Consider the following 27,335-nt stretch of genomic DNA (forward strand, 5'->3'; position numbering starts at 1 on the left):
TGATTAAATTTTGCAAGGCTCCTTTTCCCCAGACTGGCTTGCCGTTAAAAATAAAAATGTGCAAAAATCCTGTGATGTATGAAGCGCACACACACACACACGCACACACACACACACGGAATAAGCAGCATTCCTGTAACATCCCAACTCTTTGTAATACGAATTAGCAAAGACAAAAAAAAAAATCAGTTAATTAATGCCTGTGCTACACTTTGAAGATTTAAGGAACTATATGAATGCTAAACACGATTGCCATTGATATTATTAGCAAAAATCAATGGTTCTCGAAAGCAAAACAAAAGAGAAGTAAAGTTTTCGCAAGGTAGGGATAATCGCGAAATAAACTATTTAAAATTTACCGTGGATTGTTTAGAAACTTGATGGGGAAAGCTATAAATTATAGATGTTAATTTTCATTCATTAAATACTTCTTCAAAGAGCATCTGAAGGAGATGAAAAGCAGTAAGTTGTACTCATCATATGCAGATTCCGATACTTAGAAGTCATGATAGCAAATGCAAATTGAGTATTCTAAGCCAAGGCTCTTAAGGAAAGTGGTTCAGTCTTTTCCTTACCAATATGAGCAGCAGCGGCAGCAGCAGCAGCAGCGTGCTGTTTTAAAAAGGACCAGGTATTGGGGGTCCCTCTTAGTACTGGGCAGATGGACCAGCACTACTCAGCTTTATGCTGCCTCATTTACTTAGTGTTTTGCAATCCTTAATGTGCACAGCTGGCAGCTGAATGCAGGTCTGATTCTAACAGTTTAGACATCTTTAGATGTAGCAGATGGAAAATTTTACACAAATAAAGTGGGAGAAAGTGTGCAATTAAGGTTTGGGGGTTTGTTTATTTATTTATTTATTTAAAAAATCTTTAGTTGCATGATGCATCCTGTGCTCATTTTCTGAACATCCCCCTAAGTGGGTGGCCCATCCTTTTAGTGCGCTGAATCCCTCCCTACCTTTGTGGCATTTGGCTCTGGATACCTGCCCAAAACTCTAAAACTTTTTATTTTTATTTTTGTTGAGTGTGAATGAAATACAAAATGCAGCAAATCAGCAAAAAGGGGATAGAAAGGGAAGAGGAGACCAAACTAGCAGTGTAATTGTATCAGTCCGGTTACATTATGGTTACATTCCAGGCTAGTTAAGTCACTATGGTAAAATCCTTGGCAGGATTCCTCCCCGTGAGTTTATTCATGATGTTCATTATTACGGGCTGTAAAGAATATGAGAGTTTAATTTTTTATATTAAAAAAAATGTCTTATGGAATGTATCACTTTCTTAGATCTTGTAGACATGCTGTGGAAACTATAACACAAAATATGAGTTACTTACAATAACTAATTTTAATCCCATCTGCTAAGTATGACAACATTAGCATTTCCACTTAATTAAAAACACCCTTAAAGCAGCAATGTTTTAATCACTCCATTTTATTTACTCTCCTCTGGTGTCACTTATAATTGTAACTTTTTATTTTTTTAATAATGAGGGGTTTTTTTCTTCCTCTGTGCATCACACAAAAAAGTGCTGTCGATAATTAGCAGTCTTCTGTTATTACTAGACTCAGGTGTCACAACTGTGTCTCATCCTCATTACAGTAAAAAATTTCACCTATCAGATTCATTATTGCCAGATAATGCAACTGAGAGACTTAGCAGGCCCTCCAGAAAAGTAATTCAGCCAAGCAAAATTATCAGCTAATTATATTTAGAATCAGAAGCCCAACAACTATTTGCAGATAAATTGTATGAATTGAAGGGAATAGATCTGAATATTAAGATTCATAGATTTAGCAGATGATTTCTTAATTGGAATATAAAGGTCATTTTAACAATGGGACTCTGTTGTTTCGCTGGGGATATTCAGGAATCAAAACTGAGGAATAGCTGCAGTTGCAAAGGTTTGAACTTAGCACAGAAGAAGCTTGAAGCAGGTCTGAGCAATCTCTGGCCCTCCTGCTGCTCTTGGAACTCCAGCTTCCATCACACCCAGCCAGCATGCCCAATGGTCAGGGATGTTGGCAGTTGAAGGCCAGCAATAGCTCATGGGCCACAGATTTCCTTATCCTGGGTAGAGAAACAAGTTAGGTCATTGCCACACTCCATAGATCTACTTCTGTACCTATGGGGCCCCTATCTGTATTATGTGCAAGCCGGGTTACTGAATGTGGGGTTACATAACTTCCCTCATAGCGTCTCTTCTCGTATGTATACGAGGGATTTGCATTTTGAGCCTGTTTCCAGGTGCAGATCGCCTTTCATTGAACCTATATATTTTAAAAATGGATTTGGTTTTTTAAAAAGCTGCATTTTGTGCTATCCATTGTGGCCCGTTCTTCCCAAACCCTCTCGGGGTGTATTGGCATGACGTATTTATCTTTGCATCAGTATGTAAGGTCATTTTCAAATAAAAGGATTAATTCCAAATCCTACTTTTTTTTTTATCTGTCAAATTACATAAATATTGAATCCTGGTTTTACTAATTTGTGAGACGGACAGAGTCCTTGAGAAGGACTCTTCCTACACAGTGTTTTAAAGGTGACTCTTTAAACTGCAACTTGGCCTGGTGTTCTCTTTCAGGGAAAGAGATCAATTTGAAAATCACTTGCTTTTACATAATTTCATGATCTGAGGTATATCGCTGAAATCTCCACAGTGCTTTTTTTTTGGGGGGGGGGGAGAGCAGCAATGAAAGCTTCCTTTGAAAATCTCTGCTCTTTGACAGTTATGACCCAACAGTAATTTAATGATCAAAAATATAACTATCTTCTCGGCTTTTAGTAAGTATTTGCCTTTAAATAAGGAGTATGATCCACGAGGATGTGTGTGGAGACCTGCTTTGAAGGATTCCCAGTGATTCAATTAGGACCCTTGTTTCCAATTACACCATACATATTGCATGGTCATGTTCGCAGGCAGCGTTGAGGGCTGGTGCAGGAGGGAGGGGAAATGGGAAGTCTGGGTATTCCTCTCATGTCCCCATTAAATCCTTCCCCCTCACTTGTTGCAAGTTATCCATAATCCTAAATTTGTGCCCATTGCATTTGGTGATGTCATATTGGAAGTCCTTAAGAGTTCGGTTGTGGAGTACATCTTGAATTCAAAAAGAAAACCCTACCAGCTAATTTATAGTCAGTGGCAAATACTTTTTTTTTTCTTAAAAAGTGAAAAAGAAAAATGCTGGAAAAACAAAGCACACATCAATACAGTGAATATTGACATGGCCTTCATCTTTCACAAAGGGGAGGCGAATGCTGAAGTTAGAAAAGAAAAGACGGTCCTTCAGCATTTGGGTGCCAATTAAAAGAATTTCAGAAAATAAACTTTTTTTAAAAAAAAAGTTTTCAATTTCACTGCAGAATTTCCGACCGACAGATTTTACAGCTTTATCTTTAAAGTTTACTGTATGTCCGATGATTGGCCATTACACGAAGGGGTAGGGGGGCAGAAAAGCTAAAGCAGTTGTAACTCAGTGCATAACTGCATGGAAAGATTAACAAAAATGCTTTGCTGCAACGATCTAGCATTGTTTTGGCGTTTGCCTGCTGAAGCCATGAAGTTGCAAATTGTGTCTAAAGCGTGCCACTCTGCAAATCGCTTAATAAATAAATAAATAAAAACCCCACGACAAAGGAGTGCTTGGATAATGTATTTGTAAGTAAAGGTTAGGTTATAATTAGTAATTAAGAGTATATAGGCATACACATATAGCTAATCTATTATGGGTTCAATCTATTATGCATTGCCAGACGGCCTTACGCAGTGTTTACAGACAGTCACTGAATTTATTCACATAAAGATCATGGTTGTGGCAAAGAGGTAGAAACCTACGCCATGCCAAGTGAGCACTTGAACTAGAGCTTTCTAGGCTGAAATCGTAACTCCACTTACCTGGGAGAAATCCCGATTGAATTTGGCAGGGGACGCGGGTGGCGCTGTGGGTTAAACCACAGAGCCTAGGACTTGCCGATCAGAAGGTCGGCGGTTCGAATCCCTGCGACGGGGTGAGCTCCCGTTGCTCGGTCCCAGCTCCTGCCAACCTAGCAGTTTGAAAGCACAAAGTGCAAGTAGATAAATAGGTACCGCTCTGGCGGGAAGGTAAACAGCGTTTCCGTGCGCTGCTCTGGTTCGCCAGAAGCGGCTTAGTCATGCTGGCCACATGACCTGGAAACTGTACGCCAGCTCCCTCGGCCAATAAAGCGAGATGAGCGCTGCAACCCCAGAGTCGGCCACGACTAGACCTAATGGTCAGGGGTCCCTTTATCTTTACCTTTAGGGTTACGGCTCAGTCAGTTTCCTGCTCGCAGCAGAAGCAGGTAGCGCCCAAACCACTTTTTAAAACATTCTCTGTGTTTAAAGATGGGAAGTCCAGGAGGAGCAGGTCTGGCCCTATCATTAGGCAAAGCAAGAGCAGCACCTCAGACAGCAGATGCCGAGGAGCTTGGAACAGAGTTGTGTGTGTCACCCAGCTTGCCCTGAGCCTCCCAAGCTAAGCAGTTGTACTTGGGTATGGTAGAGGATGCTCTCTATCACCTGTGCTTTCAACCCTCAGTTGCGTTAGTGCGCATGGATCGCCCTGTCACTGGGCTGCATTCCAGTACACGGTTACCTGCAATGATGTCTCAGGACTCAGCTATTACAGCTGCAAATAAAATGTTTTAAGTGTGCTTTAAGTGCAATATACAATGTGACACTAGATGGCGATGGTGAGCCTTATGGAGAATTCAATGTATTTTTAAAAACACTTTTTTAAAAAAAAGCATTTTCAGAACGTTTTTTATATGTGTGCAGATTCCACCTCAATGATTCTAAAGAAACTTAGATGTGTATAACCGGCTGCTGGATAGCACTGGTGGTTCTTTCATACCAGTTCCTTCATATTTGTGTTTGACAGCATTTTGGGAAACAGAGAAAGAAAGAAAGAAAGAAAGAAAGAAAGAAAGAAAGAAAGAGAAAGAAGGAGTATTGTGGGTTCCCCACGTCCCCCCAGTCACAGTCTGCTGATTATGAAAACGTGTTGAGCAGTATCTTTTTTTCTTTTTTTTTTAAAGGAGAGCTGCGTTTTGATTTATTCAGTGAACAAAACATATGTTTGCTGTTCTGTTCTGTGTAATTCATGTGATCAATAAAATTATCTTTTAAAAAGAGCAACTTTGGCATTTAGGGAGATTACACTGATGTGCAGGGAATACGATTGTTGCAGCCAACTTCTGTGCTGTTGGCCCAAAATACGCTTTGGGGCTCAATAATGTAATAATGGTACATAATCTGCATTACCCTCCCTTTTTTTTCTTCTTCCCCAGGATAGAAGCTGTGCACTGTGGCTGCTATCCACTCTGTCCCAAAGCTTTGGTCTATCCGGAAGTATTTCCAGGTAGTTTCCTACTTCTGCATTTTTTCTGCTGTGGTTTTAATTTATAATTAATTCTAAAACGCAAAGTTTGAGAATAAACTTAAGCAAGAGCAATTGTTTATTTGGCAAGCTACCATGTTAGCGCTGAGGAATTTTTTTAATGTGTTTTAATACATTAGACGAAGTTTATATTTACCATCTGTTCTTTCAAGATAACACAAAAGCAAGTTTTGAAATAGCATTCTTCATTGTTAGCATACACAGTCTATAGTGATAGATTTTATTAAAAAGGTCGCTTCGGAAGCGATAGCTTGCAGATTTTTATTTTTTTTAAGATGACATACAGAGAGAAAAATTTAGGCCTGAAAAATCACACCAAATTATTTAAACAATTTAATACTTAATAATATGCAACCCTGCTACAGGATACACACTAATGTAGTACCAGTCCTTTGAAAAATCTCATCACTAAATGTCTCACATATGCATTGTGTTACATTAGAATAATGTATTTTAATCACCCAAAGGAGATGTCTAAACAGCACAACTACACAGTCTTATTTAGCATTAAACATCCTTGTGAGCTGAGGTAACCTTATAAAATCATGCTTAAATAATGTAAAACACGAGGCGGCACAGAGCAATATGCATTTTTAATTAGTAAAGTGACTAATATCGAGTGTGTGCTTTGAGGTTTTTGTTTCATTAAAAATGTATCTGTTTTTCCTGCAGCTGAATATCTGTATTCTACACCTGAACAGCTTTTTAAAAGGCTTCAGAATTTATGCAAGAGACCAGACATTGTAAGGAAACATCTCTATAAGGTATTTATTCTGAATAGGTATTCCAAGGTATTGTTGTGTATTGAAGAGTACAGACCAAAAAGAAAAAAAAGAAAAAAAGGCCCCCCTCCCCTTCCTTCTAAAAAGGAGAGAAAACCAGAAAACATTTAATTAACATCCTAATGTTTAAAGGAAACATGCTAGGGAGGGATATTAGTTGTTACACTAACAAGGATTAATTACACTAGATGCCAGTTGTATTAACCTAGGGTCTTATGAAATACGTGCGCTTAATGCATGCTACATGCTTTTTTAATTTATTGTTTTCTAAAATGACTGTCCTCCATGTTTGAACCCAAGAGGCTTATAAAAATGAACCTGGATTAATTTAATTCATTAGTATAAAAGGAAAGTGGAAGAGGGATCCTACAATTATACTAATGAGGATAAGCTTACCTCCCTATCTTAATTTAATCTCCACTGGTGTGTTCAGGTGACTGACCAGGTGAGTACCACATCTCTTCTGCCTCTGTTTTAAGGCTGTTTTGTTACATTTCAAAGAAAACCCTTTACAACACCAGTACGCAAAGAAGAGAATCACATGGCACGGTTCCTGCTCCAAAGAACAGCTACCCACTTTCTCTCTCTCCTGGAAACATCTAGCAAGGCCGAATGCATTGCACAAGATGTCATGGCATTCGGAGTTTACCCGCTCCCAAAAATGATAGCCAGTGAAGGGTAACAAGAGCAGGAATGCTCATCATGCAATTGTGACAGGCCACATGCTTCAGGTCACCAGATTTTTGGGCGTGGGGTGTGAGGAGAGAATCAGAAGAAGTGGGGGTTGTGCAAAAAGGTGTAGGCTTAGGGAAAAGCCCAGGCTCAGTGGCAGAGTCCCGGTCCATGCCCTGGTATCTCCAGGTAGGGCTCTGTCTGATGCCATGAACAGGTACTGCCAGTCAATGTAAGCCACACTGAACTAGATGACCATTTGGTGTGGTCAGTATAGGGCAGCTTCCTATGTTCCTCCAAAGTGAAGAGATGTGCTGGAATTCAGTGTTGTGCTAAGTGGGGTATGTTTGCGGAGAACGAGGCTCACTTATGCCATGGGACTCCCCCCTCTTCCCCCCAACCTCCCAAAGAAGATTTAGGGGAGTCGAGGAGGATAAAAGGGTGGAACAAGTCCTTTCGTGTAAGTGGTCCTCGTTCCATTCACAACAGCTTAGTTGAATCCTGCCTTGTGGGCATCAGTTATTATCTGTTATTATTGGGGCTCCAAACCCTGAAATATCCTTATGGACTCTTACTTTGTAGACCTTATGAACCTTACAAACTTTGCTTTGCGTTGACCCATTTCAATTTTCGACCTCAGCTGCTTCAACCTGTGATTTTGCTACTCTATGTTTTTTGTTTTCAGTTGCCTTTGAAAACTGGGCAGAGGTGGCTGGAATTCCACAATTGTTTTGCATTGGTATTGGGGGGAAAGGAGTCATTGCATTGTTTCCTTGTGTCTGGATTATGTCTCAGAAGTGTTTGAGCCTAATTTGGGGTGCCAGTCTTAATGTCTAAATTTCAGAACGGCCCGAGTCCTGTAGAGGCTGCTTCCTTCCCCACGTCCCATCACAATTCTTAATATAGCCCTTTCTTAATAGTGGTGGCCAACATTGAATGACAAGGCCATGTAAAACAGCATTCTTGGCAGCTGCACCACAGATGAGAAATCTCATTCTCCAAAGTCTGCTGAAACCTGAGCATCTGCTGAGTGCAATATAAGGGCTTTTTAGTGTTGCTGTTTGGTAGGTTGATGTTAACCAACTGGAGAAAGCATGAATTTTCATGAGCCACCATGTCAATATTTTCTACTAATTCCATGTTTTTAAATGGAATTTGTTGCCTGGCTTCAGCCTTTGAAAGGGGTGGAAATAAATTTCAGCAAATATAGATGCAGTTCACAGTGAGATTCTCTTCCACATTCATTATTCTAAGTGGATACTGTGCATGGTATTGGTCTAATGAGGCTGTCATTCATTTGGAAGGTGCCTGCACTGGAAAACTTCCCTATGGCTCATGCCTTCCTATGTGCTTGCAAAGGTCCCATTCATTTCGGTGGGGTGTGGGCAGGAGAACTTCCCAGTGGCTTTCCCAGCTTCCATTCGTGCAGGAGAATGTCAGGGCACACTATACCCTGAAAAAGCAGGTGGTACCCTCGTTCCAGGATGCCAATATCAAGTAACTGATATTTGTAACAATGCTAATAAATGCATTCCTGACAATACAACTGGAGGCACATTCCCAAATTATGTTGTCTGGGATAATGGAGTGATATAATGCCTGCTCCCTACCCCAGAAGTATCCCTGTCTACATTTTCTGTACTTCCTTTCCCAGTGCAGCAAATCTGTGCAAGAGAATTAGATGACTCCACTCTCTCTATGTGCAGTTTTCTCTTGTGACCTAAAAGTGGACATTTACATAAGGACAGACCGAAAGAAAATGTTGTTTCTGCAGGAAATGGTTAAACTTCAAGGAAAAAAAAGAGGAGAGAACCAAAAATGCAATTTAACACCCAATTTCAAGCTCATTATCTTTCATTGTCTATTAACTTGGCAATGGTTCAGAAGGTAGCTCATAATAGTTTAAAATGCTGACTGAACACTTCCACTGCTCAGCATTACTTCTTGAGTCAATACTATTGCATAGCTACACACGGAGGCTTCAAAGAGAGAAAAACAATCCTTAAATTTTTACCTTGACATTCGCTCTTTTTTCGAGTTCAGCTAAATAGTTTTTGCTGCCATGCAAGGGCTTGCCCTTTTGTCGTGGCTGTGGTTCTGCGGCTTCGGTGTGCAAGAGAGATGGGGGGTGTATGTGTGTTAAAATGCAACATGGGCAGGACCAATGTAGATGCTTGAAAGGGGGTAGGATTTCCAAAATGTAGCTCAGAAGTAAGAGATGTGCGTTATACAAGCCCTGCTCAGTAAAATGCTTCGTTTGCTTCAAGTGTCTCCTTCGGAGAACGTACTCCTTGCTGAATTATTTATAAGTAGAGTTACCGCCACAGACATGGAGTAGTTTATCACATCACTTTGGGCAGCATGTTAATAACTCCAGCTGAATGCAAGTTTTAATTGCTCGTTGTGCAGTGGCAGTGGTGAATGGTGCTGGATAGGGCAAGGAGAATACTGTCAGAAGGGTCAACTTTAACCCCTGACTAAGAGCTTAGCTATGGGAAAGAAATGTACTCACTTCTTGAACTCTGTTAATGCGGGATCATACTATAGAAGGTGTATAGATTTGTTCCTTGTGTTCTTTGCCATTCCAGTGTCTTTTATCATACCTAAGGCTACCAATTGTTTGTCTCATTCTTGGTCATTTTTTAAAAGTAACCAAGAAATGAAACTATTGTGGGACTATGAAGGTAAGTTGTCCCCTATGCAGATACTTTTGTTTATCCGTTAGCTTGTTTTTACAATGTTAATTGTAACAGGTGCACTTGAACAAGAACACAAGAGCCCTCTTCAGGCGTTACAATTAAAAGTGTGCCTTCTGGAGTGGAGAACCTCCTATACAGTTGTACCTTGGTTCTCAAACGGAATCCGTTCCGGAAGTCCATTTGACTTCCAAAACGATCAGAAACCAAGGCACGGCTTCCGATTGGAAGCTCCTGCAGCCAATCGGAAGCCGTGGAAGCTGTGTCAGATATTTGGCTTCCAAAAATAGTTTGCAAACCGGAACACTCACTTGCAGGTTTGCGGCGTTGGGGAGCCAAAACGTTCGAGAACTAAACTGTTCAAAAACCAAGGTACAACTGTATTTGCTGAGGCTTCCTGTGCATTTTAGCATCTTAAATTTTCAGGATTCTAAAATATGCAGGAAGCCTCCAGAATATGGAATGATCCCCCCCACTGCAGAAGATGGATGGAAATGGCAATAGGAGAGCATCTCATGTGGTTGTTCAATTTCCGACTGCAACCTCTGAAGCAGGCTAAGGTGCCTTTGCATTCTGTAAACACCAACAATCCCAAATGGTTGGATTTAAAGAAGTCTGACTGGAACCCTGCTTGATCAGTGTGGGTCTTTCTGTCTCTTCCTCCACTGCACGCCCCCTCCTGAGATTGGGGAGATACTCAGAGATAGCATAGGATAGGGAAACTGGCAGAATTGCAAGGGAGGGCCGCCTTGCATAAGCAGAAGTGATCTCCTGCTTGTGCAAAACAAGCCATATATCATAATAATGTTATGAGTTTTGGAGGGATTGGGATGAATGCCTAAGCCCCCTTATAATTCTTGGAATAGCTGGGCTAACTTTGTGGTGAGGTGATAGCAGAGGTGGTGGACCATTAAGGTGAACAAAGGAGGGCGCTCTGCGTGAGATGGCAAATGGGTGAGCCCTCTCCCTCAACTCACGGGTAGTTAGAAGGACAAAGGCAGAATTGAGAACAAAGATGTCAGCAAGAAGCTAGAAGTATAAAAGCGACAGGCTGGGAAGCCAGAGAGCCAGAGTGATGTTTGATGTCTATTTGAATCCAAGGCTGCAGCTACAGCTCCCATCATCCCTGACAATTGGCCATGCTGGCTGAGGCTGCTGGGAGATGGAGTCCCCCAACATCTGGAGGGCCACAGGTTCCCAATCCCTGCCCTCTGCCCAAGGCTTTATAGCCTTATCTCGTTATCTCACCCACCCATCCAAATTCCATTGTTCTACGCCCAGGGATGTAACTTTCCTCCTGGACAGCTGTCCCAGAGGTATCGTATATATCCTGTTTTTCTTTTTGCTTCTGTTTTTAGACAGCAGGAAGAAAGAACGCCTATTTTTAGTGTTGACTAAGGTGAACAAAGTATGAAATACTCTTGTTTCCTCTTCAAGTACTGTAGTTATATTTTATCCTGCCGATATAAAGTGGGCAGAATCATTCCAAATCTGTCTCCACTCGCCTGCTCTGACCCACTCTTACACACCCATTTCTTGACCAATCCTTTCTCATACACATGTAATATACCCACATATTCCCCCTGCAGTCTAACATCCTTGCCCCCCCCCCACTAATCATCTTCAAATGGCCAGATCTCTCAGGTGCTGCTCTTTGCCTTGTGTCCAGGGTCATAGTTCAGTCTTCAGGGGTTGCATCTGATGAAGTCATACTTAAAGTAGACCCATTTAAATCAATAGACTCAGCTTAGCCGTGAGTAACAAAGTCCCTTGATTTCTGTGGGTCTGCTCAGCATGACTTAGTTGAATACAACCCCAGGTATTCTGCTAATTTGCTTGCCATAATTTGAATTATAAGTAAAAACTGGGGGAGGGGGGTATTTGAATCACAGTACAAAGTGCCCCTCGCTTGGCCAGGTCCCAAAACATTGCCCTGCAGTTTGAGGATACCTTGTTTCTTCTTATTCTTAAAACACACAAACACACACACACACACAAAAAAAAAACACTTTTACAGTGATTAGTCATTTAGAGATCAAAATGGAGCAACATTCTGGTAAACAAAACCTGAATATCAAATAAGAGTGTTTCATTCTTTTATACTCCTTGGTCATCGGGCGGGGGGGGGGGGACTGGTGTTCTTTCTTGCTGCTGTTTTAAAACAAAACAACAGCAGCAATAGGACATATAAAATATGAATTTTTGTTGCCTTCTCTCTGTGTGCGCGCTTTTGCTGCAAGCTTATTAATAATATAATCTAAAACAGTCAAATGCATTACTGCATTCGTTTGTCAATTATATGCAGTGCCTGTGCCAACTTATAAAGTTAGAGGCGAAAAGGGAGGCAGAATTATGCTTGCTACAAAAAGGCAATCAACTTAAGCAATAAGGCACAAAAGCGTGTAGGGTGGGTAAGCCTTAGGTGCATTGTTCGCTACAAAGTGAAGCCAAGTATTACTGGATGTTGATGTCTATCAGAACACAGAGCTCCGAGCATGTTGTGCATGATTTAGTGGCAGTAAAATCCAAAAGCAACACCCTTTCCCCTAAAAGCACACATGTTCATAACCTCTGCTGTCTAAATCCAACAAAATAGGTAAAATGATACCTTTTATTGGATTCACTTCTGTTGGCAAAAGGCTATGCAAACTTTCTCTTGTGAACATTTCAGTGTATGATTCAAAATGAGCACAATAAAAGTTAACACTTTTTACTCCTTGAGTCAGTTGCCTTTTCCGTGGCAGGGTTTTGTTGTTGTTGTTGTGTTTTTAAAATAGCATTGAATGTAATTTGGGATATAGTTTCCCTAGGATACCACAAAGGCAGAGAAACAAAATGGTAATTGTAAGAGCTAAATTCACTACTGTAAGACTAAATCCTTAAGCTCCTATATCCATGATAAATAGCCAAAGTGTGTGTGTGTGTGTGTGTGTGTGTGTATACACATGTAGATATCTACGTAAGTAAATAAACAGGTACCGCTCCGGCAGGAAGGTAAACGGCGTTTCCGTGTGCTGCTCTGGTTCACCAGAAGTGGCTTAGTCATGCTGGGAACATGACCCGGAAGCCGTCTGCGGACAAAAGCCGGCTCCCTCGGCCTATAGAGCAAGATGAGCGTGCAACCCCAGAGTTGGTCACAACTGGACCTAATGGTCAGGGGTCCCCCCCCCCATATATTTATATCCTCCAAAGTTTTCAAGTTCACTTCAAGTGGATTAAATAAATTCAATTATTTGATCTAACACATCCGTCTTCGTTAGTCTTTCTTAACCATGGCTTTGGGGTTAATCATAGCATCCTTCTTAATGTTTGCATTTCATTGCCTGCTTTTGCTGAAAGTTTCTTGGAGTTCATTACTGCATTTGCATGGACAGGTTTTCTGGGCTTGGATGAACTCATCCAAAACATCTAAAGTCCCTCTAAGTATGACTTTGAGATGAATGCACCACAGACTGGGTGATATTATGTACACCACCTCTGTGCGCCACCTGTGTGCTGTTGTTTCCCAACCTCACAACATACCTTATTTCCTAGAGCCCATGCTTTATATTCTGTGCTTCAGTATGAAATGGTAGAGAAGCATCAAAGGATAAATACCTGGAAATCAGACACACGTTCAAATGATTTTTTCCTCCCTGCATCTAAGTTTTGGCATGCCCTGATACATATCTTGTACCCGTCCTTCATACACTTCTTAATGATCTTCTACCAAACGAGGCTTTTGAGTAATTGAAGTAGCAGGTTGAAGACTTCATCATTTCCCCACTTCCCATACATTTATTGATGGGAAGACTACATAATCCTTATGTGGGCCTGCAGAGGTGAGGGGATGAGAAAAGGACACAGCATGCTTCCTTGAGAGCATAATAGGACAAATATCCTCTTTCTCACAGTTCTGTTGGACCAGATAGTATGTTGAGGGTGGTGCTGAAGTGGGAAATGGTAATGCCTTCAAGCTGCTTTAACCCCTAGAGAAAGAACGTTGAAGGCCCCATCCTCAATGTGGATTCCTCTGAAATTCTTCAGAAGAAAACTTCATTCTGCAGTTAGCAGATCTGGAATGTCATACAAACATCCTTGAGAGACAGCTTGTCAATCCCTCTTGGCAGTATGCTGCTGTGGGGGAGACCTTTGGAGGCAATCTGGAACACATGCTCAGCTTACGTAGAGCAAGTGGGAGACCCACCTGGCTTCACATCTCCAATGTCTAGACAGATTGTGCATCCTGGAACTTGTCCAGGAAACCACAACGCCAGTGCACAGAAGATTGTGATAGCCGTGAAGATTCTTTGGCAGATAAACTGGTATGGCAAGCTTTACCTGGGGGATATAATGTCTGTTGCTGGTGGGAGGTCTTCATCAAGTGTAATAGGTGAACAATATATGGTGATTTCTGCTTATAATAATTAGTAGCTGCCCTGTGCCCAGCATTGCTTCGGAATTCTAAGAAACCCCCAAATCAGTGCAGTTTTGAAAGGTTCAGTCTGCCATCTTGATTCAAAATGACATCCACTTGTATTCATAGACAGAAACCTCCGGAATATTCATGCAAAATTTGGTTTAAATCAGTGCATTAAAAACAACAACTGCAGTCCACCATCTTGTTTCAAAATGACAACCAATATTATCCAGACTTAGGCAAAAAACCTGCTCCTTTATCTCAGGAACCATCATGCAAAATTTGGTTACAATACCTTAAGAGAGGTCAGAGTTCATAGAGAACAGATGAGCCACTTTCTAAAACATAAAGTAGATTTATTTATTAATACCCCACCTTTCTTCCATCATGGCAATGTCCTTAGGGTTCCCAAGCAGTCTCCCATTCAAGCCCTCACCAGGCCCAGACCTGTGTCACACCCTTTCTGGCCTTGGAAAAATGTGAGTCTGAAAGAGATAACAACAAAAGTGTAGCCCAGTATAGTGGCACCTGCACTTATTAAGGCACATTGCAAATAATCATAGTAAGCAAGTACCCCAGCTGTCAAAACACATGCACCCTTCACCCTTTGTGCCTTTGTTTTTCAGTTGTAGCTTCTATCTATCTATAGGGTGATTTGTGCTATAGAGGGACAACCACCACCATAGCTTTATCTCACTTGACCCGCTGGTTGCCCCTTCTGTCCTCCCCCCCTTTCCCAAGAAAAAGAAGCAATTCATAGTCTAGGAAACCCCTAGCCTAGATAAATATTTTGGGGAAGGAAACCAATGCAAGGAGGCAGAGCTGCCCAACCACATGCTTAGAGCAGGAAGTACAAGGCCAAAATCTAGAATGAGATGGATGAATCCTCAAGGGCTGGGAGCAGAGACTGAGTGTGGAAGGGGAGCAGGCTCCAAATGATGATCTACAAAATTTTCTATGAGGATTCAGATTGTTTGGGTGTGCAATCTTGGGGTTGCTTTTCATCAGGTTAGTTTTAATTCCCTTGTGTGCTGCTAATTCTTGTTTTCATCCGTAAGCCACCTTAACAACCGTCCGGGGGAAAGGCGGGGTATACGGTAAATAAAAATATAATGAATAATAATATTCCAGCTCACAGGGACCAATATGAAAAGGAAACTCTGGTTGGAGCATAAAGTTATGCGAAAGGTGCAGCCGGGAGCAGGGCCTCCTTACAGAGTGACAAAACCTTCAGTTATAAAAGCAAGGACATCTTACTTTCTATTACAAAACTATATTGGGAATACAAGCTTGCAGCATTCTTTAGGGAGGGAATTAAAACTGGCTGATGAGTTAGAAATGTTTGAGAAAGGGCATCTGAGCGCATAGGGAAATAGGCGAAGAGCCGAGTCTTTTGAGCCCATGGAACATGGCAGGATGGGGAGGAAGAAATAAAACAGTTTTTACAAGGGATGATCGTTTAATTTTACAAAAGGGATGCTGACAGTAGATTGCAAAAGTCACTGGTGACCTCTTTCCTACTGTTTAATTTAGCCGATCTGTGGCAAGCATGGTTCCCCCCCCCCGCCCCGCCCCAAAGAAGGATGGCTTTGTTGCCAGACTCTTCCTCCCAAATGGGAGTACTAAGTTGTGCAATGGAATAGGCAGAGGGTGAAAGTACGACCTCTCCGCATACAATGAAAATTTCACCATGGGTCATATTTGTGCTGTAATGTATCACAAAGAGCAGGTGATGATATTAAAGCAATCTCCCACTTCCCACCGTTTCCCTTGCATCTTAGCAGTCAAATTTTCACTGTCCTGTCGGTGAGTGGTTACTGCTTCCTAATGCTTATACAAACTGCCTGGCTTTGTTGCCCAGGTTAAATAGTCTTTCAGTAGCTTTCTCACTGGTCAGCCACAACTCGCCAGTGGGATGTGCATCAGTTTTAAAAAGGAAATAAAAACTGCATTTAAGTCGCCTTTCGGTTACAGTGCTACCTCGGGTTAAGTACTTAATTCGTTCCAGAGGTCCGTTCTAAACCTGAAACTGTTATTAACCTGAAGCACCATTTTAGCTAATGGGGCCTCCTGCTGCCTCCGCACCGCTGGAGCCCGATTTCTGTTCTTAACCTGAAGCACTGTTTCTGGGTTAGCGGAATGTGTAACCTGAAGCTTATGTAACCTGAAGCGTATGTAACCCGAGGTACCACTGTATATTCCTAGGACCCCCATGGGGCAGTGGTTGCTCATTTGCCCAGAAGCAGGAGGTGTGGTAGTGTGTGAGAACACATGTGGGTATGATTTGGAGGAGCATAAAGTAAATCCCTCCTGCATGTAAATATAGCAAAGGAAACGGGGATAAGCATGCATAAATCCATAGGGTATACTGCAAATTATGGCAAGTATTCATGTCTGACCCAGGGCCAAACTGGTGGCATAGGGTGGGGGAGCAAACTGGCATCCCCAGGCCCCCTGTTTGCTTGCCTTGCTGCCAACCTGGGCCTGCAGAAGTCTTTCATGGAGAACAGTGCTGCTACACATGAGGCCAAAAAATGAGGTCCTTTCTTAGAGTGAGGCCTTCTGGGCAGAGTCATTACCTAAGTTTTAAGATGTCACAGGCATTCTCCTTCAACCAACTCACCAGAATGTTTTGCTCTAAGGAGTGGCCAACCCCAATCTGCAACTTCTTCAGAGCAAGGAGGAGAGATAGACAGCACTGCTGCCACAGCAGCAGAAAAAGTAAGCAGGGGAGAGGGAGGGAGGTGAGTGAAGTGAGGTCGTATGGCGGCAAAGAGGAGCAGGCAGCAGGAGGAGATGATGGGGTGATGACAACCTGGAGAGAAAAGACAAGTAGGGGGCACCAGTGCAGACTCTTGATCAACCCTTGGTTTAGCCCTACCTTAGTTACTTGGGTTTCAGGGATACATGGCAGGCAGCTTCATGGTTCCTGCTAATAGATTGCAGGTGGAGCCAAGTGTGCAGTGCCCTGGGACTCCAAAATTGTGCTGGCACCCCTACTCCCAACATCATTATCATTGCTTAATGCAGCTCTGGAGGCGTGGGACCAAGTGAGATTTGGTCCGTGGCAAGAGCAAGGGAGGGTGGGGGTTAAACCTTCCTACCTTGTGCCATTTCTCCTACTTAACAACTCCCTTTAAAAAAAAGCTGCTATAAGCTGTGAAATGGAAAACCCAACGGGTACCCATTTATCTCCCATCTGCAGCTAATAGCATCTTAATAGGGGTTAATTTAAATTGTGGGAGCAGAAAGGGGTAAACCACACTGTGGGCCCGTAATCCATATCGATCTCCCCTGCCCCACCTTCCCTGCAGCTGCTTTTAGGGGGGGGGGGGAGGGATGTTAGGAATTCTGATCACAGAACTCCCACATTGCATCCTGATTGGTCCTTGGCCTGTCTATCAGAATGGGTGCTTGCCTAGCAGTGGGTGAGCCACCAAATTGATTTATAGGTGTTATGTACTGAGTTGAATAGGATCCAAACTGCAGCCGTCTGATTGGTCCTTGAACAATAGGATCCAAATTGCAGTAGTCTGATTGGTCCTAGAACAATAGGATTCAGAATGCAGCAGTCTGATTGGTCCTAGAACAATGCAGCAGTATGATTGGTTGGCAGGAACCACCCAATCATGCTCCAGATATAAGTGAATCCACAACCTGATTGGCTTACAGTAGAATTCCAGAATTAGCCAATCATGTGCAGCCCATTGTGTAAATAATGTATATAAAGCAGATACTTTGAGGGGACTTCCATTCATTCCTCCTCACCACTATGAGCTGAATAAAGAGCATGAAATCACTTTGCGACTCTGAGTATATTTCAATAGGGATCAGCAATTCCCAGATCAGCAGGCTCATGACACTGTAGCACAGTGGACCAAGGTATGGTCGCTGCCAAATCAACTTTTTTTAAAAAGGAAGATTGGGGAGCTTATTTTGGCACAGTAGTAAGGTACTGTAATGACTGCTTTTTCCTATTGAGCTATCCCATCCTATAATGGAATAAAACATCTGGCATTCCTAAGGTGAGGTTATTTCAGAACAGTGAACGAAACCAATAGGGTAGGCTGAGAACACAAACAAAATTCCTTTAAGAGTTTTGTTTTTAAATGGGAATGATCAATGCAGTTCACTGAACAAACATCAGTAACAAATCACTTCTCTAACCCTGGAGTCAGATGCAAACCTTCACTTGTGGTGGGGGTGGGGGTGGAATGTGTCTTTCTGAGTATCTGGCCCCATTTTTAGCCTGCCCGTAATTATTTAATGGTGCACGTTTCAAGAAGGTCCAAATGAAGTTGTGCTAAAAAACCTCATGACAGTGTCATATTTTAGAGCAAAATGTTTGCATATGTCCTGCTGTTCAACTTGAGCAATGCTTTGCCTGTGGCTGCAAGCCTGGAGGACTGGGAGTCTTTTGCAGAGAGAAGGGGTGGGAGGGGAGAGCGGGGGAAGACAAGGTAATGAAATAATCAGGCATGCTCTTAAAAGCTTTCGCTGTCTCAGGTGGAAGCCTCCTAAGTGTGGCGGCCCTCCCTGCCTGATGTCAGGTAAGCTGTTTGCGGCAGAAAGCTCCTGTTTACAAAAGTCATTCTAACCTGGGATTGAGTCTCTAATACCTTGATCCAATCAGAGGGCAGGATTTTCTGACCCTAGTTTTCCAGCAGTATTTATACTATCCATGCGATTTCAGGATAAAAAAAAATCCCCAAAGTGAAGACAATTGTACATATTAATCAAGCATCTGACATAGGATTTCTTTTCGCTCCCACTTCGGCAGCAGGAGGAGAAAACCCTTTTCCCCTTGATTGTGTTGTGTTCACGTAATTTCTCTCTCTCTCTCCCTCCCTCTTTCTCTCCCTCTCTCTCTCTCGTTCCCCCCTTTCTTCCTTTTCTTCCTAGGGAAAGATGTCTCAGTTTTCTTGGGCAGCGCTCCGTGGTAAATTCAGGTCTCTGCTCGAAACAGAACCCCAGGAAGATTTGTGACAGATGGGGCTAAGTCACAAACTTGCAGCCTAAGGCAAAATCTGTAGAACTTTCCAGAGTGTGCCCATATTTACCTGATCAGAGAGAAAAGAAAATCTGCAGAGGAAGCTCAGCCTGGCTGCTTGTCATAGCTGACACAGAGCCATCTGCCACAAACCTGTGGCGGCTTCAGATCTCCAATCCCTGCCACCACCCCGACTCAAATTAAATACAGATTCCGAGAGACGTTACGATGGTTACACATGTCCTCGGCATCACATGCAGGAGACTGTTCAACAACAGAAAAAATAAAACGGGGGAAAAATGTGGCCTGTTGTATAACTGCACTCATGTATCCCATATGTGGTGCCACATTGAATTTCCGGTTGAATATGTTTTTATCCTTTGTACTGGATGACATGGTGCCTGAATTCTTTCTTTTTTGTCGACGTGATGGCAGCCAAGATCTCAGCTTCAAACGCTCGCTTCTTGGCTGGCTTTCTACCTAGGTTGCCAGGTTATCATTGGAGCCTCATTGTGTCCTCCGAGGGCCACAGGGTCTGAAAGGAGGACCAGGATTCTCCTGGACTAATTGGGAAGGCCTCTGTGAATCGTTCAGAGGTAAAGGGCTGCTTTTACACACACACACACACACACACACACACACACACACACACACACATCTCATCTCTCCCCACCCCCCACCCCCTTTTGCAAATTAACGACTCTGTGGCACAGGGGTTTTTAAGCGAAGGTATTAATAAGAGGTCTGGCAGGTATTCCCATGATTCACAGAGCTACATTTGCATTTAATTAATCTTAAAGAAAGCTGCAAGATAAACAGCTGTAATTCAAACTAGCATGGGAAATATGCTGCGTGGTACCATCTATCCGATAAAATAAAGGTGAGACACTTGCTTTATTTCTCTCAAGGTTGAAGAACAAACAGATAGATGCCGAAACGGTTCCAACAAGAATAATAAAAACTACAGTTATTTTCAACGTTGCTGCCTCATTCTTTTTAAGTGTTGGATGTGGGGGGAGGAGGGGATAACTTTGCATCCAACTTACAAATAGAAGCTTTTCAAGATAAATCGATTACTATTCTAACAGTCAAGCGGCTGCATTTGTTGATGTTAAATGTTTTGAAGATTCAGATAGTACAGCGCATTTTTAATAAATTGGCCGCTGCATTTTTTAATTAGCACATCTCATTCATGTATAAGTGTGTACATCTATCTGTATGTTTATCGCCGCACACATTCTTGTATCGGAGTCAATGAATACAGTAGGGGATTTATCCGATGTGCCAGAATCTGTTTTGCAAATGATAATGAAATCTTAACTACAAGTCCCTCAACATTTCAGCTGTGTTCCTGGGCTGGAGGCACAGGTGAGGTACTGGAAATGCTAGAAGAAACTGCTGTGCTTTGGGGCAAATCCACAGCAAACCTCTGAAGCACACGCAGTGCACATTTAAAGCCCATGGCTCCCCACACCCCCAAGAATCCTGAGATCCATAGTTTGGTGAAGATGCTGGGGATTGTAGCTCTGTCGTGGGTAAACTACAGTTCCCAGGATTCTTTGGGGGAAGCCATGTGCTTTAAATGCACAGTGTAGGTCTGTCCACAGTTTTTTAAGTGGCAGGCTGTTTTTTAGGTTCCCTACCTGGTGATTGCTCGGTCCCTGCTCCTGCCAACCTAGCAGTTCGAAAGCACGTCAAAGTGCAAGTAGATAAATAGGTACCGCTCCAGCGGGAGGGTAAACGGCGTTTCTGTGCGCTGCTCTGGTTCGCCAGCAGCGGCTTAGTCATGCTGGCCACATGATCCAGCAGCTGTACGCTGGCTCCCTCGGCCAATAAAGCGAGATGAGTGCCGCATCCCCAGAGTCAATCACGACTGGACCTAATGGTCAGGGGTCCCATTACCTTTACCTTTTACCTGATGGTTAGACAGTGCTCCCTATCCTGGGAAGCACCAGTCAGCAAACATTCTTCTTTACATTCCATTTTCCTTTGTGCCCCTTAATTCACAACAGAACGTGCTGGCAAATTTTGCCCCTACCCTAAAACTGTGCTGTGTGCTGTTCCCTTTTTTTTCTTTTGAACCCTGAGCCTTGCAACTTACAAAGCAGCGTTTAATCTGTTTATAAAAGTTAAGGGTGTCAGATATTACAGTGGTACCTCGGCTTAAGTACTTAATTCGTTCCGGAGGTCCGTTCTTAACCTGAAACTGTTCTTAACCTGAGGTACCACTTCAGCTAATGAGGCCTCCCGCTGCCGCCGCGCCGCCGGAGCACAATTTCTGTTCTCATCCTGAAGCAAAGTTCTTAACCCGAGGTACTATTTCAGGGTTAGCGGAGTCTTTAACCTGAAGTATATGTAACCTGAAGCGTATGTAACCCGAGGTAGCACTGTACAGCAAAACGAGATAACTGCAAACATTCCTGTGTTCCATATAGGCTTAGAGAGTCCATCACAGTGTAAACGTAATTTCACGATGATACAAAGAACCACAACTGCCGTTTGCTTTCTTTAGTTGTGACTTACCTGGGGTTTGTAGGCTAAAATTGGTCTCTCCTTTATATAGTGGGGTGGAGCAAAGCAGCTGTGAGCTCCTCTCTGAAAACCTATACATTTGCACAGTCACTGTAAGCCATAGTTCTGATTCCGGCTGTGCCCTTTCCAGCTCACTAGGGGGGGGAACACCTCAGTAAAGCATTGAAATGACAGTTTATAAATGGCCCAGGTCAAGGAGAAAGAGTAGCCTCCACTGGACACCTTCCACTGATAATGACACTATCTAATAGGTAAGTGTGACAATTGCACAGCCATATTCCATTCAGCACTTGCATTTATGCTGCTGCTGCTGTATCAGTGCCAGCCTCAAAACCTCAAGGCTCATAGGCATCCTTGCACCTCTCCTTTCTAAGGCCAATGCTTTTGCAGATTTTAAAAATAAAGCACATAAAAGTGCAAGTAGATAAATAGGTACCGCTCCAGCGGGAAGGTAAGCAGTGTTTCCATGCGCTGCTCTGGTTCGCCAGAAGCGGCTTAGTCATGCTGGCCACATGACCCGGAAGCTGTCTGCGGACAAACGCCTGCTCCCTCGGCCTATAGAGTGAAATGAGCACCGCAACCCCAGACTCGTCCGCAACTGGACCTATCGGTCAGTGGTCCTTTTACCTACCGTATTTTTCGCTCTATAAGACACACTTTTCCCCTCCTAAAAAGGAAGGGGAAATGTATGTGCATCTTACGGAGCGAATGCAGGCGGGAGGCTGCTCAGCGCTCCGTTTAAAGAGCCGCATGGAGCGTGTGTGCGGCTCTTGGGGGCTTTTTCCCGAGGAGGGAGAAGGACCCTTCTCCCTCCTCTGGGAAAAGCCCCCAAGAGCCGCACACATGCTCTGCGTGCTCTTTAAAGGGAGCGCGGCTCTTGGGGGAGCCTTAGCCATGCGCAGCCTCTCCCGGGCAGTGGAATGAAGGCTCCCCTTGCCCGGGAGAGGCTGCATGCGGCTAAGCCAGAAGCCAGGACAGCCAGTGGGATTGCAGCGCTGTGATCCCGCTGGCTGTCCTGGCTTCTTGCTTGGCCGCATGCAGCCTCTCCCGGGCAAGGGAAGCCTTCATCCCCTGCCCGGGAGAGGCTGCGCGGGGCTATCCCATAAGCCAGGACCGCCAGTGGGATTGCTGCACAGCGGTCCCACTGGCTGTCCTGGCTTCTGGGATTCAGAATATTTTTTTTCTTGTTTTCCTCTTTCAAAAACTAGGTGCATTTTATGGTCTGGTTTGTCTTATAGAGCGAAAAATACGGTAGTTTAGATGCTAGTTCCTGCTTCACATAACCTATCCTCTTGTCGTGGTGCCATTTCCCCTGCTGCATGGCGGGACCAGCCCTAATTTGTGGGAAAGCAAGGAGAGGTTCACTTTCCTGACAACCAAATGCTGAGCTCAGGGGTGGAGAGAGAGAAACACTGTATTTTTACAAGAACAGTGCAAAAAGAAAAAGGGGAAAAAGGGCACCTGGATGTCGCACGACGATGGAATAACCAACTGCAATCAGTGTACTGGACGAATTCCCTGAAAGGTCTTTGGGACACAATTTCTCCAGCCATGCTTTAGAACATCACAAAGAAAATTAAGTTGAAAGAGCTCCAAAAAACAAGGATTTCCAAGCTGAACTATTTCCTACATTGGTTTTCTCCCCCTTTCTCTCCTGCATTTTTTAAAAATGAAATGAACCTGCTTTTTTTATATTGATTGTTTTATTATTGTGATTCATATTTGCATTTTATTGATTTTAATGTGTAAGCCGCCCACAGGACATAGTTAATTGGGCGATATATAAATGCCAAAATAAATAAATAAGCAAAGTGGCAACACTGTAGTTAGTTTCGCTTTTGCTCATTTTGTTTCTCATGTAGTAGATCAGTCAGTGCTGTAATAATGGGGATGCAAACTCCCCAGGAATATTGAAACCGAATGTTTCTCATTAACATCATTCCTTGGATATTTATTTCTATGGATTTCAACTCCCCCCACCCCCCGCACCAGAAAAAAAGTTTGTCCCATTGTGCAATCTTTCAGTTTTTAGACACTTAACATGTTTCTTTAAATGTTGCAGTTTTGAACCGCACCTTAATTTAAAACAGAATGAAACAGAAAGGGAATACATTATTGCAAAACAAGAGCTAGTAAACAGCAAGCCTGTGATAGATGGAATTCGTTTTACTAAAATATTTTAAATGCTTTAACATGGTAATCCGGACATTATCTTGAAATGAAATTTTTTGCCTCTTTGAGTTATGAACCTTTGCAAATAAGGTTTTATAATAGGAAAACTGTCAGCGCTTTAATTATAGGGTAATAAATAGCAATTCTGTATTAACTTCTGATATTTTCTTCCACTCTTTGAGCATGTGCCCAGCTATTGTTGGAAACTGATAATCACATACTGTACAACATCTTGCATTTCCAGCACACCCTTTATGGAAGCAGCTCGTTGCATCCTTCGTGGAAAGAAAATTGAGGGATCTTCTTCAGAAAAAGGCATGTCGGTAGCTGTACAAACCAGCTTTGCATTTTAATGTCAAAATCATCGTCAGAGCCCAAGTTCTGACTCTTGCCAGGGGAGACATTCCCTAGGCAAGGAGGATGCCAAGTCCAAAATCTTTGCTCCAGCTTAAAAAGCCAGCCTAACTTAACATTTGGTTAAGTTGGAAGAGATGGAGTCATAACATTGCAACTCAAGGAGGCATAAATGTTATCCAAAAGCATTTCTAATGAGGAGGAGGGAGTGGAATTTTAACAAGGAGCATTAAACCCTGGAAGAGCCCCTTTTATTGCTGAAGAGCTGCTTGGGCTGTGAGGAATGAGAGGCTGGGCCAGCCAAAAGGATGTGAGTGGGGGGCGGAGAAGGAAATCAAGGTTAAACGAGGCCAGGACGGTTTTACAGGGTTATAATGAAAGCGAGAACAATGAGGCAGAGGTTCAGAGAACCAGTTGTGGTGGCTAAGCATTACATCAGGGAGGGCAGACTCGGGCAGAAAGCCTAAAGAGTGTTTACTAGCAAGCAAGCCCCGTTGAACACAGCAGGCCTTCCGCAGAAACATAACCAGACTGAAGGATCTTTGAATGTGACCAGGAAGAGCTGCAGTGATTTTGAAGAAAGGAGGAGAAAGTCTACCAGACGAACGAAAACCCTGACCTCTTATGGCATTCAAAATTAAAGCAGCCTTAAATAAAATAAATCTATCTGTAAGTGTAATACATTTTGATTCCGCTTTTCCTGCAAAGAACTCAGGACATCATACATCTTCTCTTCCATCATATCCTTAGAGCAGCAGCCTCCTGAAGTAGGTTTGGCTGAGAGATGGTAGCTGTGGATTTAAGGCCAAAATATCTGGAGACTACCAGTCTGGCAAAGGCTGTTCTACCCACTGCTCTGCGTTTCTCCAAATATATTGACATGTGTTTGCTCTTTTGTTCATAGGTTTGCTCTGTGCAATTTTCGTTATCTGCTAGGTTCACAGTCTGGGTAGAAATGTATGAGGGGTTTCAGAAGAGAGTTCTTGCCCCATAGCACTGCCCTTGCTTTTTCTGCATTCTTCCCTCCTCTGATACACATTTTTGTTTCACACTTTACCAGGCTGATAAGTCAGGCACAAAGCAAACCACTTTGCAAGCGCTCAGCTTCTCATCCCACCAATTGAAATAAGAGAAGAGTTGCAGAGAAGCAGCAACCAAGGTCAGTTCAGAAGGCAGCGTTCAGAAGGGTGTGGGCAGAATAGTAGTCTGTTTAGCATGAAAATGTCATGATGAAACATCTTCCTGAGTTGGGCCGAGGCACTTGAAAGATGGAAGAGAAATGTCTTAAGTAAAGAACATGTTAAAAGTGGCTGCTCATAACACCTGGGTAGATATTTCCAAATGAAGGTACATTTTGACATTCCGGGCTTTCAGTATGGATTGGGCAGTGATAAATGAGGAATCTAGGTGGAACAACTTGACACACCCTTACTTTTCCAAAACAGTACATAAGAGTCCACCAAGGCATCCCATTCTCAGTGAAGTTTGATCAGCGTTTTCTTCTTTAATGCAGTTGGGTCTGTTGGTGAACAAAGCCAGCAATTGGCTTCTCCATAGGAAGGAAATGGAAAGAGGCCTCTGTGCCTTCAATAAGAGTGCAGTATTTACCCCCTGCAAATATTACCAGGCAGCTCTACAGAGACATGGCTTCATTCAGTGGTGGCTGCAAGCCCAATATCCCCGTGTGAGGGTTTTGTGGTGTGTGTATTTTAACTTTGTGGGGTAGCTGGCACTGCACGATGGGAAAGAAGAACGAGTGTTGGAAATTGCGCAGGCTCCAACCTCTTTCGGTTCTTTCTCCATCATCCCTTTTGTGGGTTGTTACATTTTTATTTCATTCTTCCTCCAAGAAATCTGAGCAACGTAGATTGATTTGATGACTTACTTACATTTATGCCTCACCTTTCTTCTGCCCTGGGCCCAAAGACATTGCTCCCCCATTTAGCTTCAGCCAAGTGGTGCCCCCCCCATGCTGTCAGATGGGGTCAGGCCTACTGTGTTTCTCTGCTTGCACATGCACTAGTTTCAAAAATTGGCCTGGTCCAGCAAGGTAAGTGAAGTGGTTTTACAGGCTCTGCAATGGTTTCATTCTGGTTGCTTATGTATTTATTACATATGATTGTGTCTTTGCTTGTATTCATTTACACCCCACCTTTCAGCCCAGGGTGGCTCACAAGCACCATAAAAAGCAATATGCAGTTGACAAAAACAATGACCAACAGAATTAAAAGGATTTTAAAGGATATTTTTTTTTGTAAGGTTGCAAAAGAAGATGAAATATGGAGTTGCTGCTCTGTTAAAACAGTCTGCAATCTTTGCTTAGGGTGGTCACTTGCACAGAGAGAGATGACAAAAGAGGATCAGAGTTGCATAAAAATGGACAGACACTGTTTCATATGTACAGTGTAGGTCAACATTTAGTACCTATGACCATCATTTGAAAAAGAAATTCAGTACTTCTTACCATAGCATGTATGTACCGCTCAGTCTGCTGTCCAGTCTTCAGTGCTCTCTCTCTCTCACCCTCTCTTGCTCTGGTCCTTTACCTTTAAGCCGGACTTGAACTGGACAGCCTTTCAAATAGAGGACTGTTAAAGAGATGAGATATAACTACACCATTCTAGCTACAAGCAAAAGTGGCGCTTGAAAGCAAAGCTTTCCAATCGAACAGAAAGAGCAAGGGGTGGTGGAGAAGGAAGAGAAAGGGAAGAGGATGCACCTATTAGCAGCCAGGATACTTACACGTTTGTGTTTCTGGCTCAAGCCAGTTTAGCCCTTGCCTGGCCCAGGAGAGAGGGGGCAGGCAAAGGTGCAAGGCTGGTTGTTGCTAACAAAAGCCAGAGAGAGAGCAGCAGCAGCCTCTTCTCTCTCTCTCTCTCTCTCTCTCTCTCTCTCTCTCTCTCTGTGTGTGTGTGTGTGTGTGTGTGCAGAGCAGAGCTCTTGGGGGAGGCTGGGCTAGCTAGCGTGTGCTCGTGTGTTGTTGCTCGCAGCTATGTTCTCTGGCTTTCACATCCACTTGGCTTTTTACACTGGAAGGATCCCCAGCACTCTGATATTAGGCCAGGAAAATAGAAGGAGCAATAAAAAAAATAAAATAGAGGGTTTTCGGGGGGTTTTAAGAGAAGGGAAGGAAGGAGGGGGCTTTTAATGAATTGGCTTGAGTTAAAGCACTTAATTTTCAGCTTAAAATGCTTGGTGATGGGTAATGATTTATGGGAGGGTGGGATGTTTGTTTGAGGTGGGCCCTTTTGCTAGTCTCCCTCCCTCCCCCGTCTCGTGAGCACATTGCAAATGGGCCTCCTACACACCAAAGTGTGCA

At 43.1% G+C, this 27,335-nt stretch overlaps 1 protein-coding gene and 1 long non-coding RNA gene across 15 annotated transcripts in view; one reads left to right on the forward strand and one right to left on the reverse strand.

The window, feature by feature from the left end:
* Positions 1-27,335, forward strand: part of GTDC1 (glycosyltransferase like domain containing 1) — a gene marked incomplete at its 3' end in the record, with an annotated part of 248,619 nt that overhangs the window by 179,014 nt on the left and 42,270 nt on the right. For 7 of the 11 annotated variants that reach the window (XM_083582549.1, XM_083582545.1, XM_083582543.1 and 4 more), the window contains 3 exons: positions 5,310-5,380; positions 6,092-6,183; positions 18,871-19,935. In XM_083582549.1, the coding sequence (XP_083438675.1) occupies positions 5,310-5,380; positions 6,092-6,183; positions 18,871-18,954 (247 nt within the window). Of the gene's footprint in view, positions 1-5,309; positions 5,381-6,091; positions 6,313-18,870; positions 19,936-23,906; positions 25,390-27,335 lie in introns of those variants that run through there. The other 4 variants (XR_014540988.1, XR_014540989.1, XM_083582544.1 and 1 more) reach the window with 3 other exon arrangements.
* Positions 5,447-26,920, reverse strand: LOC310747925. Of its 4 annotated transcripts, XR_014541029.1 has the most exons (5): positions 26,759-26,920; positions 26,481-26,604; positions 25,449-25,535; positions 14,344-14,453; positions 5,447-8,593 (listed from the first exon to the last, which is right to left on the reverse strand). It is a non-coding gene; the product is annotated as an uncharacterized lncRNA (long non-coding RNA). The 4 variants fall into 4 exon arrangements; XR_014541030.1 differs by lacking the exon at positions 5,447-8,593 and having other exon boundaries at positions 13,205-14,453; positions 26,759-26,885; XR_014541032.1 differs by lacking the exon at positions 5,447-8,593 and having other exon boundaries at positions 13,205-14,453; positions 26,481-26,821.

The sequence above is a fragment of the Podarcis filfolensis genome (genome assembly GCF_964270895.1).
Source record: "Podarcis filfolensis genome assembly, chromosome: 1".
NCBI classification, from domain to species: Eukaryota; Metazoa; Chordata; class Lepidosauria; order Squamata; family Lacertidae; genus Podarcis; species Podarcis filfolensis.